At 48.0% G+C, this 18,715-nt stretch overlaps 2 protein-coding genes and 1 pseudogene across 2 annotated transcripts; all 3 read left to right on the top strand.

The window, feature by feature from the left end:
* The first annotated feature begins 897 nt into the window (after positions 1-897).
* Positions 898-6,508, top strand: LOC115325301 (piggyBac transposable element-derived protein 4). The gene is made up of 2 exons (XM_042292912.1): positions 898-2,164; positions 6,424-6,508. Exons 1-2 carry the CDS (start codon positions 1,023-1,025, stop codon positions 6,506-6,508), a joined length of 1,227 nt encoding a protein of 408 aa, XP_042148846.1. The 5' UTR covers positions 898-1,022.
* A 3,077-nt stretch (positions 6,509-9,585) lies between these two features.
* Positions 9,586-10,249, top strand: LOC121837311 (annotated as a pseudogene).
* A 5,430-nt stretch (positions 10,250-15,679) lies between these two features.
* On the top strand, positions 15,680-17,752 carry LOC120846054 (tigger transposable element-derived protein 6-like). Its single transcript, XM_042293049.1, has 2 exons — positions 15,680-16,775; positions 17,388-17,752. Exons 1-2 carry the CDS (start codon positions 16,131-16,133, stop codon positions 17,691-17,693), a joined length of 951 nt encoding a protein of 316 aa, XP_042148983.1. The 5' UTR covers positions 15,680-16,130; the 3' UTR covers positions 17,694-17,752.
* Positions 17,753-18,715: the final 963 nt, after the last annotated feature.

Here is an 18,715-nt window from a genome sequence, read left to right as displayed (position 1 = left end):
GTGAATTCTGTCTGGCCCAGGTGCAGATTGCTTTTTTTGGCTGAGAGCAACTTCCAGTTCACACATTGTGAACGGTCTATTGTATGCAGCAGAGTTGAAGCCTGACATAGTGATTTTCTGCTTCTCAGCAGTAGACCGGTACTTTAAAAACTCCGTACTGTAATTGGAAGAGCTGCAGACATGCTGAAAATGTTCTGCGAGGAAGTCTGCTTGTCCTGTTAGAGATGCTGAGATTGAAGGAAAAAGTGGAATCCTGAAAGCGTGGTACTGCCCACGAACCTTTTTGAGACGATCCCATACTTCTTTAGCAGTAACGAAACTATTTAACTCTTTCAGTACCGCGCCATAGAAAATCGGACACGGAGTTACGATGACTTTCAAAGCGTCTGAAAAAATCAAAATTGGCGCGTCAAGACAGACAGCGCCACCTAGTTTGCTCGTAGACATCTACTTTTTCAGTTTCGGTTTTGGTTTTCATCTTCTGACGTGAGACGGCGCTGTTAAAAACGAAACTTAAACCAAAAGTTACCGCGTAGTCGGGAGCCATGGCGTCAAGTTTGCCGCGCGCACCTCAAAAGCGGAAGGCTGTTGCAAGCACTTCGGCCGCTTTTTCTGCCGATTTTTGTGACTCAAGCAGCAGTGATGACTCCAGTAACGATGCAGGGTCGTCAGATTTTAGTTCTGACAGCGACACTCCAGCTCAAGGTCCGGGAACGTCAACAGGAGCTCGCAGGTGTGTTTCGTTTTAGCTTGCACACTGTATTTATACAAACGCGCGCTTTGTATTTGACGACAGCGTTTTTTCTTGCATGTTTAGAGTCTCAACAACGTACGGCAAGGATACTTTTCCGAATGCGTCGCGCCGTATCCAGTTTTCGCCCAAGAGACAGCCCGGTGTCCATGTTGGCGCAGCACTGCGGAGCGACTCACGGCGCTTCTCAAGAGCACTAGATTTTTTTCTTTTGTTTTTCACTTCCGAGGTGGTAAGGACTTTGTGTGAGAACACAAACAAATATGCTTGGATGCACATTTTGGACCGGCAGACATACGCTCGGCGTGACGGCTCCTGGGAGAAGGTCACACCGCTCGAGATGCTGCAATTTATTGGGATTCTCATCTACATGGGAATGGTTGAAGTTCCGCGACTGCACTTATACTGGAAAACAACAGGAATATTCAGAGGCCTTCTACCACCAAATATTATGCCAAGAAAGCGCTTTTCTGCGCTGCTGGCGTTCTTACACGTATCGGACCCGGAGGACTGTGGAGCTGCAGCTTCTGTCGGCAAAACCTGGAAGGTATACTGGCTGTTGAAGCACATCAATGAAAAATCAGCAAGTTTTTTCCAACCACGGCGTGATCTCTCAGTCGATGAACGCATGGTAAAATCTAAAGCCCGATCAGGAATAAGGCAATACATTCGAGACAAAGTGACGAAGTGGGGATACAAACTCTGGGTGGTGGCAGACTCAAGAACAGGCTACACCCTTCAATTTGTTGTGTACACTGGCAAGCGTGAGACACCAGGACCTCACGGTCTAGCTTTTGACGTAGTCACCAAGCTCTGCACAGAGTACCTTGATCAAGGGTACAAGATTTACATGGACAACTTCTATACATCAACGAAACTTTTCGACCACCTCCTTGCGCGCAAGACGTTTGCATGCGGCACATCTCGCAAAGATCGCCGATGTTTTCCAGCTGAATTGAAAGATGCTAAATGGGAAAGAAGAGCTCAGCGGGGAGATGTTAGATGGATTCGTGAAGGGAACATCCTCTACATGCAGTGGAAAGACAGGCGTGCGGTAAACCTGATGAGCACGATGCATACAGCAAACGAGCATGTTTCGGCCCAACGAAGAGAAAAAAGAGGGGACAAGTGGACTTTGAGGACCATCAAAAAGCCGCTTCTAGTCCACGAATACAACGCTGGAATGTTGGGAGTCGACAAGTCGGACCAAATTATTGGAACATACAACGTCCTGAGGAAATGTGTGCGTTGGTGGAAGACGCTATTTTTCCATTGTGTGGACATTGCATGCGTAAATAGTTTTATACTCTTCCAAGAACACCACAAAGAGAACCCAGACGTCCCAGAACTTTCCAGAAGTGCCTACTTTGACCAGCTGGCATTTAGAGAAGAGCTAATTCAGCAGATCTTTGAGTACGATGGAGCAGCGCAAAGTGGTACCCCCTTCTCACCTCATGTCCCTGCTTGCCACCAACCAAAAAGAATGGAGAGGAGAAGAAACTGCAAGCTCTGCTATCGAAAGACAAAATCCCAATCCAGAACAAACGTCTTCTGCGCCACATGCGAAATTTATCTTTGCTTCCTGCCTTCACGTGACTGCTTTTCTGAGTGGCACAGCCTTCGGAACCGCTAACTTTGCTGGCCACGAAAAATACAGAACACGGCGCACAGAACTGGAAGATATTGAAATGATGGCTAGGGCCACTTGCAACATTTTGTATATTTCAGAATTTCGAAAATAATTTTCTGGCTCAGTACAGCCACTGATTTTTGTTTTGTTTGTACTTTTTTTGTCAACTTTTTGTTCATTTGACAAATAAATTCTCTTCACTGTTTGCACTCATAACACTACAGTTTATTTAACTATGATGCCCAGCTAATAACCTACAGTTTGATAAATAGCAAAGCTTAATGCGGCTAGTAGTCGCAGAGAAAAAAAATATTTTCTAGAAGCACTGAAAATCAGTCATTTTTCCGCGGTAACGAAAGAGTTAAGGATGAAACATACTTTGTCCATGAAGCCCACTTGGCCTGTCTTCGCGTCCACCGAGCTTGTGCTCTTTTTTTCCTAAACTCTATCAAATTACGGAAAGTTGGATAGCGACGAAAAGTTCCCCACGCCTTGTTCTGGCTTTTCCGAGTGGAAGTACATTCCTCATTCCACCAGGGCTTGCACCTCCGGGGAAGATTTCCTGAGGTCTGTGGAATTGAAGCAGAAGCAGCATTTATAATGCATTCCGTAACGTAAAGCGCTGCATCTTCAGGAGTCATATGAAGATACAAAGAGGGATCAAGTGTAGCTTCTAGACCAAAAATAGACCAGTCGGCCTTTTCCAACTTCCATCGTGGAAGGCGGGTTGGTATCGATGAAACTGGTAAAACGCTCTCTAAAATTATGGGCAGATGGTCGCTTCCAAAAGGATTGTCTAAAACGTTCCATGAAAAGCATGAAAGTAGAGATGGTGATGATAGTGATAGGTCGATCGATGTAAAAGTGTTATGGGCAGCGCTAAAAAATGTTGGTTCTTTCTTATTGAGCAGGCAGATTCCAGTTGATAATAAAAGCCTTTCAATAACTCCTCCTCGAGAGTCTTGACGAGAGCTTCCCCACAAAGGATGGTGGGCATTAAAATCACCAAGAATTAAAAAAGGTTTGGGAAGCTGTTTGATGAATGCTTGAAGTTCATGGAGATGCAGCGGAACATTAGGTGGTAAGTAGAGTGATACTAGAGTGATGAGGCGATCAAGAAGGATGCGAACTGCAACTGCCTCGAGTGAAGTTTGTAAAGGAACTTCAGCACATGCCACTCCACTTTGAACCACCACTGCTACACCACCCGAAGGGGTTGAGGAATGGCGGTCCTTCCTAAAAACTTGTTGATGACGCAAAACCTGCGTGTGCGAATCAGTAAGATACGTCTCCTGTAGGCAAATAGCAACAGGACTGAGCTCATCAAAAAACGAATTGATGTCATCTATGTTATGTAGAAGGCCGCGACAGTTCCACTGCATAATGCCTATATGCTTAGCCAGTGCAAAAGTGAATATAAAAACTGGTAAAAAGTAAAATGAGGTGACTATGGCTTAAAATCTATTTTTTTGCGCGGGGCGTTTTTCTTCTTTACAGCCTCTTTCTGCTGGCCAGTGGAGTCACTGGTGGCAGAAAGAGAGGAGTCAGATCCAGCGAGGAAACTTTCCTCGCCGGACTTGGGTCCACCTTCGTCCATAGGCTCCTCAGGAGGAGCCGGAGGGAGACCTGGTGGGGTAGGCAGCCTTAACGGCTCACTAGGTCTCTGTTGGGACGAGACGCGGGGTTGTCCCCGGCCTCGAGGAGGAAGGGAGGCAGGGGCGGCGGGGGTTGCCGTCCCTTGCTTCAAGGTGGACGTTGACGGAACAGCGTCCACCGTGTGGTTGGGGTGCAGTGCAGCTGGCATTGCACCCGCTGGTTTTAGAGGGGACACTGACGGGAGACACACCCCCTCAGGAGGGGTCTGTGTTCCCGCCGATGCCATTACAGGTCGTGTGGGTCCCCTGCGCACGACCTCGGCATACCCTCCTTTAGATAGGAAGGAGAAACGATTTTTAGCCTCATGGTAGGAGATGTTTTCTGTGGTCTTCAAAGTAAGTATTTCTTTTTCTTCTTTCCATTTTGGACAAGAGCGCGAGTATGCTGGGTGACGGCCATCACAGTTGATACATCTCGGTTCGCTCTCACAACTGTCAGCAACATGCTCTTTACTGGAGCACTTCGCGCAAGTGTCATTTCCCCGGCAGCTCCGTGACCCATGGCCGAACCTTTGGCATTTAAAGCACCGCTGGGGATTCGGCACATAGGGGCGAACACGGCACCGGAGGTAGCCTGCCTTTATGGTCTCTGGGAGAGTGGTGGTGTCAAAGGTCAGTATAATGTGCCTTGTTTTACGCTCTACACCCTCACGACGAAGGGTGATGCGACGAGCGGCAACAACTCCTTGGTCTGAAAAGCCTTCAACGAGTTCTTCCTCAGATGAGTCCATTAGGTCATCCTCCGAGATAACTCCTTGAACTGTATTAAGTCTGCGGTGTGGAGTAACGTTTACTCTGTATTCAGACACAGCGTTGAGTGAAAGAAGGGCATCATTTTGCTTTTTGGTGCTGATCTCAACAAGAAGATCACCGGATGGCATCTTTTTAGCAGAGTAATCTTTCCCAACGATTCCTTCCAGTACCTCGGCGACTAGGAAAGGAGACAGTCTGGCAAGTGGTTTTTCTTCTTCAGAGTGTAAGACCAGGAATTTTGGAAATTTTTCGAGTGCTTTGGATGTTTCGGGAGTGACTTGAGCTTCGGTGCGGCCCCTTTTGGGGGCCGATCAAAAGGTTTAAGTTTGGAACCCATATAAAAGGGGAGGGTTTTCGGAAACTGTGGTGCACCGCCCACCATCGAGCCCAACAAGGGAATAGGTAACGCTCCATAACAAGAATGGCTTGGCTGAAGACGTTACTCTATTAGTGCTGCCCAGTCTCTATAACCAAGAGTGGTTCTGGACAAGGTGTCTATCGCCACCCAAGGTTAGCCCTTGCCGCCAAAGGAGTTGAAAAGGAAAGAAGAGAAATGAGAAGAGAGAAAAGGAGGAGAAGACAAGGGTGAAAGTAGAGAGGGGATAGTAGAAGTGGCGACTAGACTGAATCATCCTGGCCGGGCCTTACCAGGACTCCCGTCTACGAGAAGCAGGGGCCGAAGTGGTGTATTGCCTCGCCCGGGGGGCCCCGAAGGGTCCAAACCTACCCCGGGCTCGGCTCAACCACCAGGATGCCCTTTTCCCCGGACACGGGAAAGCCACGCACAGCCATACGTGGGCGGGCGAACCCGCATGGCTCGGGGTCCGTGGAGACGCCACTCTCCAAACACCTGCTTTCACAGGTGCCCCCTGCGGGGATATCGCTCCGCAGCCTATGATGTTACAACAAGAACTGATAACCCCTGCATTTCTTAAGTTGTCAGTAACAAAAATCGTCTGTCATTCTTCTTTGACCTATTACCTATTGGCTTTACCAAGTACCTGTTGGCCTTACCATGATTAATCAGCTTGAACCAATAGGGCAACTTGTGGGCAACCTCACAGCACAGGACCGATAAGGTTGACCATACATCAATCTTCCTTTGTCACCTCCCCCGCGATGTGGCCAAGTGCAGTCTGCCATTCCAGAAGTGCTTCGTCGTGTATCTAAAGCTCGTACAAAGCATATGCAAAGGAACAAAAGGTCGTACCACTCAATAATAAGTGTCAATACGTGACTGCATTTTGCTGAACCAGCACTGTGCCATTTTTTGAGGCAAGCAGCAGCGAGAAATACAGCATATCGACTAATGATATGTGGCATATTCCATTGGGACTTTTTTCTAGGGGGGTATTACAATTAATGTGTAAATCGTGTTACTTTTGCTGGTTGACCTTGGTGAGGGCGTGATTTTTTTTTTTCAACACAAATGCTGGCAGACAGAGAGAAGGACTGCAAGAGCGACTCCTTGTTTGTCAAGGAAGTGACAAGGGGGTGTTGGCACCCCCAACCTTCGAGACAAGAGCCTCACGGGGCACCCTGCATGCGGTATGTCAAGCGGGGAGCAGTCGGACGACCGGCACTCACGCTTGTAAATGTCAGGGCTGTTGAAAGTGAGTTTAGTTTTTCCACAGATACATGTTGATTAACAACCTCAGGGTAAATGAGGATGCACATGCTCTCACTTTGCTATACTGCACCAGCAGTATGGTGTATTGAGCACTAAAGTGAACTGTGCGAGCATGAGCTTATGGGTTTAAGAACACAAGCACATAGTGCCAGAAGCTTGTTCTTCCTGCTGACTGTAGCAGGAGAGGAGTAAAGGGACGTGTTGAATCTCCAGCCCAAAAGTAGGAAGGAAATGGGTAGCTCAAGTATAAAAACAAGATCCCTCTGCAGTGACATTGTTCCACAGAACATCCTGAAATTGTCAGATGGGAAGCGATGCGTGCAGCAAGGGGATCCTAAACATACATCATCGGAGCCCCTGCCTACTCTATTAGAGCCTTCATCTACATTATCAGAACAGCCATCCGTACCATTGGAGCCGCTGCCTACATTACCGAAAAGCTCCACAGCTAAGCATGCAATAGGAACTGAACCAATGGATTGGCCTGCAACTGACTCTGTGGAATTTGAAGTTGTTACACCAGAGTGCCTAGAAGTGCCAGCTAACACAGTGCACCAGTTCCAGCAAGTTTGTCTCCACTACTAAAGACCAAGAAACACAAGCTGACTGCAGGACAGCACCTAGCTGGTTGGTCCTCGAAAGAAAATTACAGCAAAAAGAATGCGACCTCAAGAAACAGGTGGAAAGACAGAGGAGCTTCAGAAGCTACGAGGAGTGCCATGTTGCCGACCTGTCCTACATCAACGAACCAGCAGCAGAGGAGCAACATTCTGCTGTCTTTCTGCTTGAGCAGATTTCATACTTCAGCTGATGGAGGCCCTGTTGGTTTAAAGAAACCACCCGCCATTCAATTGTCCTGAGGCACCTTTCGACGAAATTGTATGAGCACATCCAAAAGGAAGGATTTTTGAAGCTGCCATGCAAAAATACTTTGCAGAACTATCTCGGAATTCCCAGTGGAGAAACCAGGTTCAACGGTTTCTCCACTGGGAGAAAAGGGCATCCACCAGGATGCCCTTTTCTCCTACACGGGAAAGCCACGCACAGCCAGAGGTGGGCCGGCGAAGTTGCATGGCTCGGGGTCCGTGGTGGCACCACTCACAAAACACCTGCTTTCACAGGTGCCCCCTGCGGGATCACTGTTGGCAAAAATGCAGAAGGGTCCGAATCAGAGCTGGGCCAAATGCTGAGCAAGCTGACGGAGAATGCCAGCACATCATCACCACTGCCCCCCCTTCCCGCACTGCACTTTGGACCGGAGCCACTCAGGGTCATTCTCGAGGTGGACGGGATGAAATCCAAACGACTGATCAACGTGACGATTGCCAGGCAGCTCACCAATCACCATCTTGAGCAGCACTACACAGGCTGATTGAGGGTATACACGGGCCCCTCCGACGGCTCATCGACAGCGGCGGTGATTCTGAACGACATCCCCCGGTGCCTTGGCAGAAATCTTGGTTTCCACGCATCCAGTAAGATGACAGAACTCTCCGCGCTCAGCCATGCGGTCGCTGCCCTGGTGCACTTGGAGGCCTGCTACGGTGGTCCAAGAAGCAGAGTGGTGTGCTCGGACTTTCGGGCGGCTCTGACACGACTGTTGGTGCTCGAGAAGGCCCCACCGCTGACCAGGCGCGTCGCAGGAACGGCAGAGAGGGCTTCCTGCTCCCGTGTGAGCTTGCCTGCAAGCACCAAAAAAAAAGACACAAGCGCAAAAAAGGAAACACTTCCCGGAAACCAACACAAGCACAAAACAATTGCCGCGATCAAAAAAACAGTCAGAAACACGCCAATACAACAAACGCGGACATGACGGAAGCACAGAACGACGGTAGGAAACACGGGGAGTGCGAAACAGGTTTACCGAAAAATGAAGCCAAGCCCCGTGAAATTCCTGCGAGTGGGTAGCACACCACGGTTGGGCGCCATTGTGGTCAGTTTGCCTTGCTGTGTACCCGACCCGGAGGAATAACACAAAGCCAACGGTTTTAACAACAAGAACCTACATTTAATTGGACATGAACAAGATTATTAACATTGTTACCAGCGGCGCCCGAGTCCAGGCAGCGCACTGCCTGTGCGCCGCCTCTGATCCACCTTATCAAGGCGGCGCACGAGATGCGGGCGTGGCCGGCTTGATTCCACCGCCATGCGGGAAAGTTCACCCCCTGTGCCCCGCAGTTGGGCAACTGAGCTGGGGAGCCACCTGGGTGCCCACAAACCTTACACAAACTATATGAAATGTTAATATAAACATTTAATTTCAATAGTAGTCCTCCCAGTTACTATCTGCCGTGGTGGGTCCAGCTCACTTTCGAACATCTGTATATCCTTGGTTATAATTTCTCACAAACTCACAAAAGTAAAAAGCAGTGCTGTGCATATTGCTTGCCCGAATGTGCGCCTCAATGTTAGTTCACTTGTGGCACCTTTTATTAACACCCTCTAGTTTGGCGAGAAAATAAAGCAGTATAACATTGATGTACAGGTCATTCATTGTAGTTAGATTGTATTTTTGTTAATTCATGTCGTATCCCACCATCCACGGAGCCAATACAAGTGCATGAACTGGACTGCAACAAGGGATTCGACTAAGTATCTTACCCTCTCCTAACCGATGTACCAAACCAACGCCACGCAGATAGCAAAATTCCCCCACGGTATTTTCTCAGTCACGTAGTGAGATCTATCGTGGTGCACAGATAGAACATGAGGGTGCGTCACCAACCAAGCATGAATCCCAGACGAACACAAACTTAGCCATTACGTCCAGTCTGGGCCCGCAAAAGACCTCAGTATGGGACATGGTAAATCCTGTGCACAGGCTTTCGTATCTATGTTGACCAAACTGGGCTGTGCTTTCTGACATTTAAGGCGTACATTATAAGTAACTAAGCCTACTGTGCAAGAGATCATTCATGTAAGCTTTGTATGGAAAGGCCAGCTAGTCACCTTTTATTTATTTGGAGTTATCAGATAAGCCTAATGGAAGTATATTAAGGGAATGAAGAATCAACACACAAAACAAAGGACAACACAAGAACACCTTTCAACAGCAACAAACATACAATTTTCGGGTATTCTGCGTCTTTGCTACTTAAGACTTGCTTCTGCCATGCCTTGTTCTGCGAATTTACTGCTTCTTAGTCTTTTGGCTCCGGCCAAAATGCTCATCAGTTTATTTAGGGAAAACGTTTTCATAAGAGGAAAAGTAAATTTGTTTTGTTATTTACCGTGTTCTTTACAAATTAAACCACAGACCACCTGCTGGGTGCATCTTTTTACAGGAACAACCTACTGCCCACTGTTCACCTACAAGCAAGCAGACTGGGAAAGGAATGCAGCCATCAATCCGTGGGAACGCTGCAAAAGCGTATGGCAAACACTCGGAGCCGAAAGCACAGGAAAGGTATGTGACGACAAACAAAGAAGACGTTTTTACTTGTGGTCTCGCTGTTTGTCCAAAGAACCCCTGGTTGGGTGCTCCCCTGATGGTGTAGTGTTTGAGGATGTAAGACCAGCGAACTTGCTGGAGATTGAATGTCCGACAAAGGAACAAACAATGACAGCGAAAGCCCTTCTGGCTGCCTGTGACTTCCCTGAGCAATGCAGCAGGCACATATACGCTCAAAAAATGCCACACCAATTATGCCCAGGTGCAACTTGGAATGGCGCTCGATGTGAAAAAGTGTGACCTGGTTATATATGCTGACATCGATGGCATTATCAAAGTTTTGTGTCTGGTGTATGATGAAGCCTTTCTTTGGCCCCTGTGTACAAGAATAAAGAATGTGTACTTTGAGCATGTGCTCCCAGTTCTGTGTTCATAAGCATGCCACATAACCATGCGATAAAGTGCCAAAATGTGACAGGAGCGTGTACTCGGCACTTGAGTGGCTAAGATGACTTGTCGCGTTTCAAGAGTTGGTCATAGACTTCAAGGCTTTTGGTGTTTTGTCACGTGGTATTTTAAAGCAACCTTTTATTTACGATTGTATATTGCTTGCATTCGACTAAAGCATACTCTTTTAGGCTGATAGGGTCCCAAATGACTCCTACATATTCTGTAAATGTTACGAGAGGGAGTGCAATATCTCACTGTCAATAAATCTGTGCAAAGGTGTTACAATGACAGCCTACGTGCCGTCCAGAAACCTTTTATTGACCGAGACCAGCTTGTGCTGCGACTCCCTAACTCATGTGCTACGACTTCGTTATAAATCACTGGCATATGCTTCCCTTCCGGCTGACTTTTCCATCGCACTGGGCAATACCATGAAGGAAGTAATACAAAATAAACATGAAAGGGCTTACAGCTGGTAGGAAGAGCTTGAAAAAGAGTTTCCTAAAAGCTTAAGAGCTGCTGCTGGCTTGCTGAGGGATTTGATTTCTTGGCTTAAAGTAGCCAATTCTAAGAGCAACATGTTGGCAGTTGCCACTCTAGGGCTTTGGGAAGGCGCCCCCACAATGGTGAACAGTAAACTTTACACAAATGCACAACTTTCTTTATTATCACACTGCACTAAAAACATGCAAACATTCACATAAAGGCCACACACGTCAAGAATAAATGTGTTAAAATGTAAAAAATAGAAGCAGAGAGGTCTTAAAAGAGATGTATGGGGCTTCATTTGGCAAAAGCTGCTTTCAGTTGGCACAAGCTAATGCTAAAAGTAACATGCCAAAGAAATCAGCAGGCGGTGACATAACTACCGTATTTGCACGAATATAACGCGACCACGAATATAACGCGAGGGCAGGTTTTGATGCCCTCAAAAAGAAAAAAAAATATTAGTACTATTATAACGCGAGCCGAGGCCGCAGCAATTTCTCGCACTCGCGGACATAGTAGAAGTGAAAAGTCGATGGAAATAGAAGACTCGGGGGCAAAGTAGAAGTGAAAAGTCGATGGAAATAGAAGAAATATCAGTTTATGTTTTGACTGCACTCATCCTCACTGCTCAGGTCCTTTCGTTTGCAATCCACTTGGCGACTACGCAGATAAGCAGCAGCACGGCACCTGCTTGTCTGGTAGTTCCTTTTTCTTCGGCCTGAGCTCCTCGGCAGCCCACAATCCAAGCAAGGCACGAAGCAGAAGCGCCAACACACAAACACCAGACCACTCTGGAGCAGAAACTAAAAAAATGCGCAGGCAGAAAAAAATACTGCTGAACCCGATACACGATCACACTTCTTGTTCTGCTGTTCCCTCTGCATAAACAAACACCTCCTCGTGCAGCAGGATTGCGTAAACGCGGTCGGTGGTCTTGGCTTGGCTTGTGTTGACTTCGCTTGGCTTGGCTCGAATTGGCCAGCGCCCGCATTCCCGCATGACGCACGCTGAGTTTCTGCGGCGTGCGCGCGTTGTACAAACACAAAAGCGATAAAAATGCTTTTTTAATGTTTTCTATTCGCCCTTCACGTGGCCCGATAGCTAATAAATTCCCTTCCACACCCCCACTTCTCTTCCCACCGGATTTCTCTGCATTGAGCAGGAGGAATGGCTTTCTCCAGACTCGCGCGCCTCGTGACTGAACTCGATTCCGAATATAACGCGAGGTGCGTTTTGGAGCACGTAATTCCAGAAAAAAACTCGCGTTATATTCGTGCAAATACGGTATACTGTGACAAAACTGTTGAAGGAGACGGGTCTTGGGCAATATGTACCAAGCTTATTCATTTTGTAAAATTTGTCTCGGGGTGGCACACACTGGCACAAAAACAACATACCAGGAAATTTACTAGTATTGAAGACTTCAATATGCCAATATAAACAAACATAACATACATAATGCGAGCAACACAAAAGGAAAAAAATGTTAAAATAGCCGAAAGACACGAGTCATCGGCAATACGTACAATGCTTAAGTTTGCAAAAACCACCTCAAAGTGACATACGCCAACGCAAGAACAGGGTACCAGCTATAATGCACTGATGATAACAACATAGATAATGCAGCAGACACACAAAAAAATGTATTATGCGGAGGGAAAGCCGTCTGCTCTTTCGCGCAGGTCGGTGTCGTGACGTCACATCGCCGCGCTCTGATTGGAGGATGGCTACGAGCGGGAGCTCGGAGACTCTCGGGGGTAAACAAAGCGGTCTTTCTGCTAGTCGCAGGAATGGCTGCCCCTCTGCCATTTCTGCAGCTTTCGGAAATCCACCGCTATTTCAAGGATGAGGACGTGGCGTTCGAAAAAGGAGAGCGAAAATACCTCGAAGGGTAGGTTCTTTCGTTTGATGCGGAAGAATTTACCCTGAGAGCACATGTACAAGCCTCATTCAAAGACTGCTCCTACCTGGTAAGGCTCAGTATTTCTCACGGAGGCGACATCTTAGCTTGCCAGTGCGAGTGTACCCGTGGGGCAGCCAAGTGCAGCCACATGGTGGCCACTACCTTGTGCACCGTGCTAAACGGCTTTTCAAAAACGGACCTCCCCCAGAAGTGGCTACGGCGCCCGAAGAGTAGCGCGCCACGGCAGGTCGACCTCTCAGGTAAGTCAGCTGTGCCACTTGTTATTTTGTTCTCTTCGCCTTTCATCGCTAGGGGTTCATAAGCTCTTAGAGAGCACTTTGGTTATTGATCAATCACATCCCGTTGCATAGAGTGTCCCACATAAAACGATAAAGGGGATGGCAGCTGATATGCTTCGGGAAAGAAGCGATCGGTGAAGGGCGATCGAGCGAGTGTTCAGTTTTTGCCAGCGCTGGTGTCGTCGCTCGCTAAATCGCTTACATGCGGCGATAATAGTCAGCGACGAGCGACGGAGATTTCTCAGTTTCTCGTCGCGTCGCTTGGTTCTGGATTTCTAGAAAATATCGCTCATCGCATTGGTCGCTTGCTTCTGTCGCATTCATGCGATTTGCTTCGTTGCGCGACTGACTGAGCTAAAGCGGATTCTTGTCGCCGCCGCTTGTCTCGTCGCTCGCCAAATCGCTTACATGTGGTTTATACACGAGGCACCAACATAACAGTAAAGAGCTATGTTGGTATGGCATTTACCTGTAGCTGAAAAATATGACAAAGTGCTTATATCATAATGTTCATATTAACTGTGTTATGCAGTGTATGTCAGTTTGCAAATACTTCAGTTCGCTGTGCTCCCTTATCCCAACAGAAGCACACTTCCCTGGCAGCGCCACAAACTACCGGCCTACAGGAAAGGCCGTCTGCGAAGAAGACGTGGAGGTTCTCTGCAGCGCCCTGGCCACATGTCCAACCAAATGGGTCATGCAGAGGAGTTCTGCTTTGCAGCCCCCATCCCCAGCAGAGAAGTTTTCTGTGGCCTCTGTGCTTGCGTCAGGTGAACATATCACCAGCAAGTGTTCCAAAATCCGTCTTTGGCACATCAGAACATAAGGGGGGGCATGTCAATGAAAGGACAACATAGATAACGCGTAGGCAACGTGCAATGACAAGGCAACTAAGCGCGCGCTGTCATTGGTTGTGGTCGGGGGAACGAAAGGCATGTGGACAGATTGAGGAACATTTGCGATTACGGAAATCGAAAATGTTCCGCGGCTACCCAATAGATGGTGCCAGTGTGTTCCCTTGTCGTAAGAGATCATGAGACTGTACTAGATGCAAGTGTGTGAACCAGCCTGGAGGCACAAGCTGTTGGGCTATCGTTTATCTATTTTTGCTTTGAAGCAACAAGTTCTCCTTTCCAGGAGCCGACTTCTCGGTGACCAAGGAAAACCAGGGGACCATCCACGAGATGACGGTCGGGCAAAGGACCAATCCAAGCTGGAGCCTGCTTCGGAAGTACCGCCTGACAGCTAGCAACTTCGGTCGGGTCCTGGACAGCTGCAGGCGTAGTTCATACCCGCCCTCTCTCTCTTTAAGACGCTGTTCGGTAAGATTGCATCAGTTTGCAAGTATTTACATTTCAGTTTGGTCAGTGGAATAACTGCAGCATCTCCTCATAATTTGGGCAAGGTTGGTTACATTAGCCCCCTCCACTTCACCCTTTACAAGAAGTCTTTCAGAGCCCTGCACGTGCCAGCTGTTCTATCCCACTCCAAACTTTCAGTCTCCTACCTTTTGCTCCAAAATGCTATTCTCCACTGCCAAGTGTCCACCATTCATGAAGGCTTTTTTTCTGTAATCAAATTTTAAGCTTCCCATGACTTTTGAACATATATTATAGTGGTTCTCACACTGGGGTTCATGGTCCCCCAACAGCCCTCGAGAGCGGTCAGGGGATTCTGCACCGATACAAGATATGCCCCGACGAAACATCGAATATTAGCAAGGCGAGGGAGCAGTTTTGCAAGTCCCCGTTATGGTTGCGTTCATGTAAATGCAGACGTAGCCATTGTCAAACTTCGCCACTCCAGCGAAACTTGGGGGGCGCACTGGTCAGGCAAAATGGCAGACGAAAGGAGGGTGTTTTCGTCATTTAGCACGCAGACCACCATAAATTTCTTGAACTGCTGCGGAAAAAGCGGTGTTACATATAAAAGCAACGCGATTTTTCGACGGTAGAAACCTTCTTCTAGTCAGTGCATAAGAATGACATAGCAGAAGCATAAAAATAGTTACTGGAAACAATGTTTGTTTCTATACTGTCTATATGAACCAAGCAGCGATAGCAGACGACGGAGTCGAAATGACCTCCTTTCCTGGGCTTCTCGGCGTTGCCGCTACGCGGCTTCGATTCCGCTGAAGTCGCCAATACTCAGGGGTGGGTACCCATACAAACTCTGAGTGGGTCAGTGGGTCTGTGACTGCCAAAAGTTTAGGTACTGATGGGGCATCAATATAACTAGCTCTAATTTAATTAGTAAAATTTTGAATTCGCTGGCGCTGATCCTCATGGAATCAGACACCAAGGAATCTAAACTCATCAAATACAAAGTTGGGGCTGAAGTTCACAGAGCGTGCCGATTGGACTATCACGACGATGACTTCACACTTTTTTCGTCAGCGTCCAATTGGCGTGCTCCGCAAACTTTCGGTTCCAACTTTGTATTTGACGAGTTTAGAGACCCAGCCACAAGTTGGCCAGAAAGGTTTAATCTAAATTCATTATGTGTGAAAGTGAGCACAGTGCTCAGGCATAAAAGTGAACCATTAAACTACTGAGACTGCTCTCTTTACAGGAGAGTACAACCTTTCAACCAACTGCGCAGTAATCTGGGGCCAGGTTCATGAAGAGGAAGCTCTCCTCAAGTACGAACAGCAAAAGGGTTTGACGACCACTAAGTCAGGTTTGTGGCTGCACGAGAGCGGTGTCCTGGGTGGGAGTACAGTGTAATCCACTTATAACGATACCAGATATAACGATATATCGCTTATAGCGATCAAATTTTTTAGATTTGTCAATTCTCCCATCGCCCCTATGTAAAAATAAACCATATATAACGATAGAATTATCGGCGACATATCGGATACAACGATAGAATTCTGGCCGCCCGGAAGGTGCTTATCACGAAAAATTTGCCTGGAAATTTGAGAAAAATTAAAATACTTGAAGCGAACGACATGAAAACTAGTAAAAATATCAAAAACCGGTCGGCGTGGAAAGATCCGCTAGGTGACGCGAGGCGCCGCCCGATTTAAAAAGTTCAGCCTCATCCTTCGGAACTAAGTGCTATCGTCATCGCAATCGCTGAAGGGAGGAGAGAAAGAGCTTGCTTGGCCGCCGCCGCGCAACGCTTCCTAGTTTTCCCCCGTTTCCGCACGTTCGTACGTTCGTGAGGTAAAAATGGCGCCGACTAAGCGCAAAGCGATATCTCTGGAGGTGAAGCAGCGAATTCACCGGGATTTCCGACAAGGATTCAAGGTTGGTAGCCTCGCAAAAAGATACGAGCTGTCTCAATCAACGATTTCTACAATCATCAAGGCTGGAGATGTCTTGAAGAAGGCTGGCACCAGCGGTCACGACGACCAGCGAAAGCGGGTTAGGGATCCTTTGTACGGCGACGTTGAAGACTCCCTGTACCAGTGGTTCTTGACCACTCGCAACCGGAACGTGCCCATAAGTGGACCTATTCTTGCCGCAAAGGCGAAGAAATTTGCTTCCCTTCTGGGACGGGAAAACTTCGAACCCGGCGGAGGATGGATTCAGCGGTTCAAGGATCGCCACGGCATCGTTTATAAAAACGTCGTCGGGGAGGCTGCCTCGCTGGACGTAAATGCGAAAGACGAATGGCTGGCGACGAAATTACCCGAGCTGTTGGAGCGCTTCCAAGAAAGTGACATTTTCAACGGCGATGAAACAGCACTCTTTTATGAGATGCTGCCTACAAAGACGCACGCGCTGAAAGGTGACCCGTGCGTTGGTGGCAAACATAGCAAGGTCCGGGTGACGGTGTTTGTGTGCGCAAACATGGACGGTACCGAGCGTCTCAAGCCCTTTGTGATCGGGAAATCGAAAAGGCCTCACTGCTTTAGGAATCAATGCATTCCAGTCCGCTATCGAAATAACAAGAAAGCGTGGATGACGCGAGATCTCTTTGAGGAATGGCTCCTCGAGTTTGACGGCGCTATGGAGAAGCAGAAGAGGCAAGTGGTGCTGCTCCTCGACAACTGCAGCGCACACAACGTCAGCCCGAAGCTAACGTCCGTTGAGGTAATGTTTCTGCCTCCGAACACCACGGCAGGTCTGCAGCCCATGGATGCCGGCGTAATCGCCAATTTCAAGGCCCTCTACAGACGTCGCATGCTGGAATGGCTCATCATGAAACTAGACTGCTCAGGATTGTCTCAATACGCCGGCGGACCTCCTGACCTGAAGGTGAGCTTGTTAGAAGCGGTGCGGTTCGTGCATGGTGCGTGGTATGAGGTGAAGCAGGTTACACTCAAGAACTGTTTTAAAAAGGCAGGCTTCGTGCGCCACAACGCCACGGTCTCGGAAGAGACAAATGACTTGCTCATCGAACCTGCCGATGTGGGTGAACTTTGGGACCACATAGCAGCTTCCGAGGAGAACATCGGCGGAGCTCTCTTGGGAGACTTTTTGAACGCGGACAACGCTGCCGCTTCATGCGAGGAGTCTACTGATGAGGCCATTGCCGAGGAACAGCAATCGCGACGAAAAATCACATCGAGCGACTGCGAAAGTAGTGACGACGACGGCGGCGACGAGAACACCCCGCCTCCAATGTCTTCACAAAATGCCCTGCTCTCCATCCAGTCGCTGGTCGGTTTTGTGCACGCAAAAGGACTGCCGCCAGCGTACGCGCAACAACTGGAAGCAATGCACACGGCAATTGTCAAACTTCAGCTCAAGCAAGCGCAAATTTCCGACTTTTTTAAGCATGCTTAAATTATTTTATAGTCATTTTCGTACCTTTTAATAAAGCCTTCGGTTTTCTTTGCCTCGGCTCGCGTTGTACGACCTGATTCACTCATCGCCCGTAAGTAACTTCTCTTTGTGTTTTTTTTTTGTCGGTCCAGATATAACGATAATCGGCTATAACGATTGGATTTTGCGGTTTTCTCAATATCGTTATAAGTGGACTGCACTGTACCGATGGTTTGATTAGTACAAATGGTTTTGTGGAAGTAAAGTGCCCCTGGACCTGGAGGGACCACATGATTAAGGAGGCCTTTGGGGCCAAAGGCCTTGACACCAAAGGCTCCCTAATCACGTCGCACCCCTACTACCACCAGATTCAGGGGTGCCTCACTATTACAAGGCGGAGATTTTGTGACCTTGCACTGTGGACAAATAAGGATCTACACGTCCTGCGTGTCGAAGCAGACGCCATGTGGGGCCAGGAGAAGCAGCCACAGCTCTTGAATTTTTATTACAATAGAATGCTACCCCTTGTTAAGGGGAGGCTTGGCCTCTGAGGTGGTGCTCCAGTAGTTCTAAAAAACAGCCTGAACTTAGGGAAGAAACATAGAGAGAAAACAGGGGAGATGAAGACGAGGAAAGACAATGGAAGAGATGAGACGAGACAGCCTTATTGTCTCCATCCTTCCCGTTTTCTCTCTACATTTCTTCCCCAAGTTCAGGCTGTATTTTCCAGGTATGGACCAAAGCTCAACTCATCACCATTATTTGCACCAGTAGTGTACGCATTGTCGGAAGGGCCACTCCAGATTTCAAAGGTTTTTGTTTTGTTTAAGGAATGATACAGAACATACTGTATATACTTCCACGGGCAGTGAAATCGTGAAAGTGGTTAGGCCTAAGAACAGCGGCGTCACTCTCCGTGCCGAGTGAGCTTCATAAGGCGCTTCTCCTTCGGCAAAAGGCACGCCGAAAGCACCCTAAAAAAGGTTTGCAATTTAAAAAGTATGGTTACTGTGGTGCCCCCACGACCAGTTGTGGGTGCGCCT

Source organism: Ixodes scapularis, unplaced genomic scaffold (genome assembly GCF_016920785.2).
Source record: "Ixodes scapularis isolate PalLabHiFi unplaced genomic scaffold, ASM1692078v2 PGA_scaffold3__209_contigs__length_174095766, whole genome shotgun sequence".
In the NCBI taxonomy this organism is placed as follows: Eukaryota; Metazoa; Arthropoda; class Arachnida; order Ixodida; family Ixodidae; genus Ixodes; species Ixodes scapularis.
The sequence above is the reverse complement of the archived record's forward strand: the minus strand, read 5'-3'. Positions and strand labels throughout refer to the sequence as shown.

Coding starts and splice junctions, on each gene's coding strand:
- LOC115325301 (XM_042292912.1), top strand. CDS start 1,023: ATGCACATTTTGGACCGGCAGACATACGCTCGGCGTGACGGCTCCTGG. Junction 2,165..6,423: donor CTAATTCAGCAGATCTTTGA/GTACGATGGAGC, acceptor GTTTTTCCACAG/ATACATGTTGATTAACAACC.
- LOC120846054 (XM_042293049.1), top strand. CDS start 16,131: ATGGCGCCGACTAAGCGCAAAGCGATATCTCTGGAGGTGAAGCAGCGA. Junction 16,776..17,387: donor TGGACGGTACCGAGCGTCTC/AAGCCCTTTGTG, acceptor GGAGACTTTTTG/AACGCGGACAACGCTGCCGC.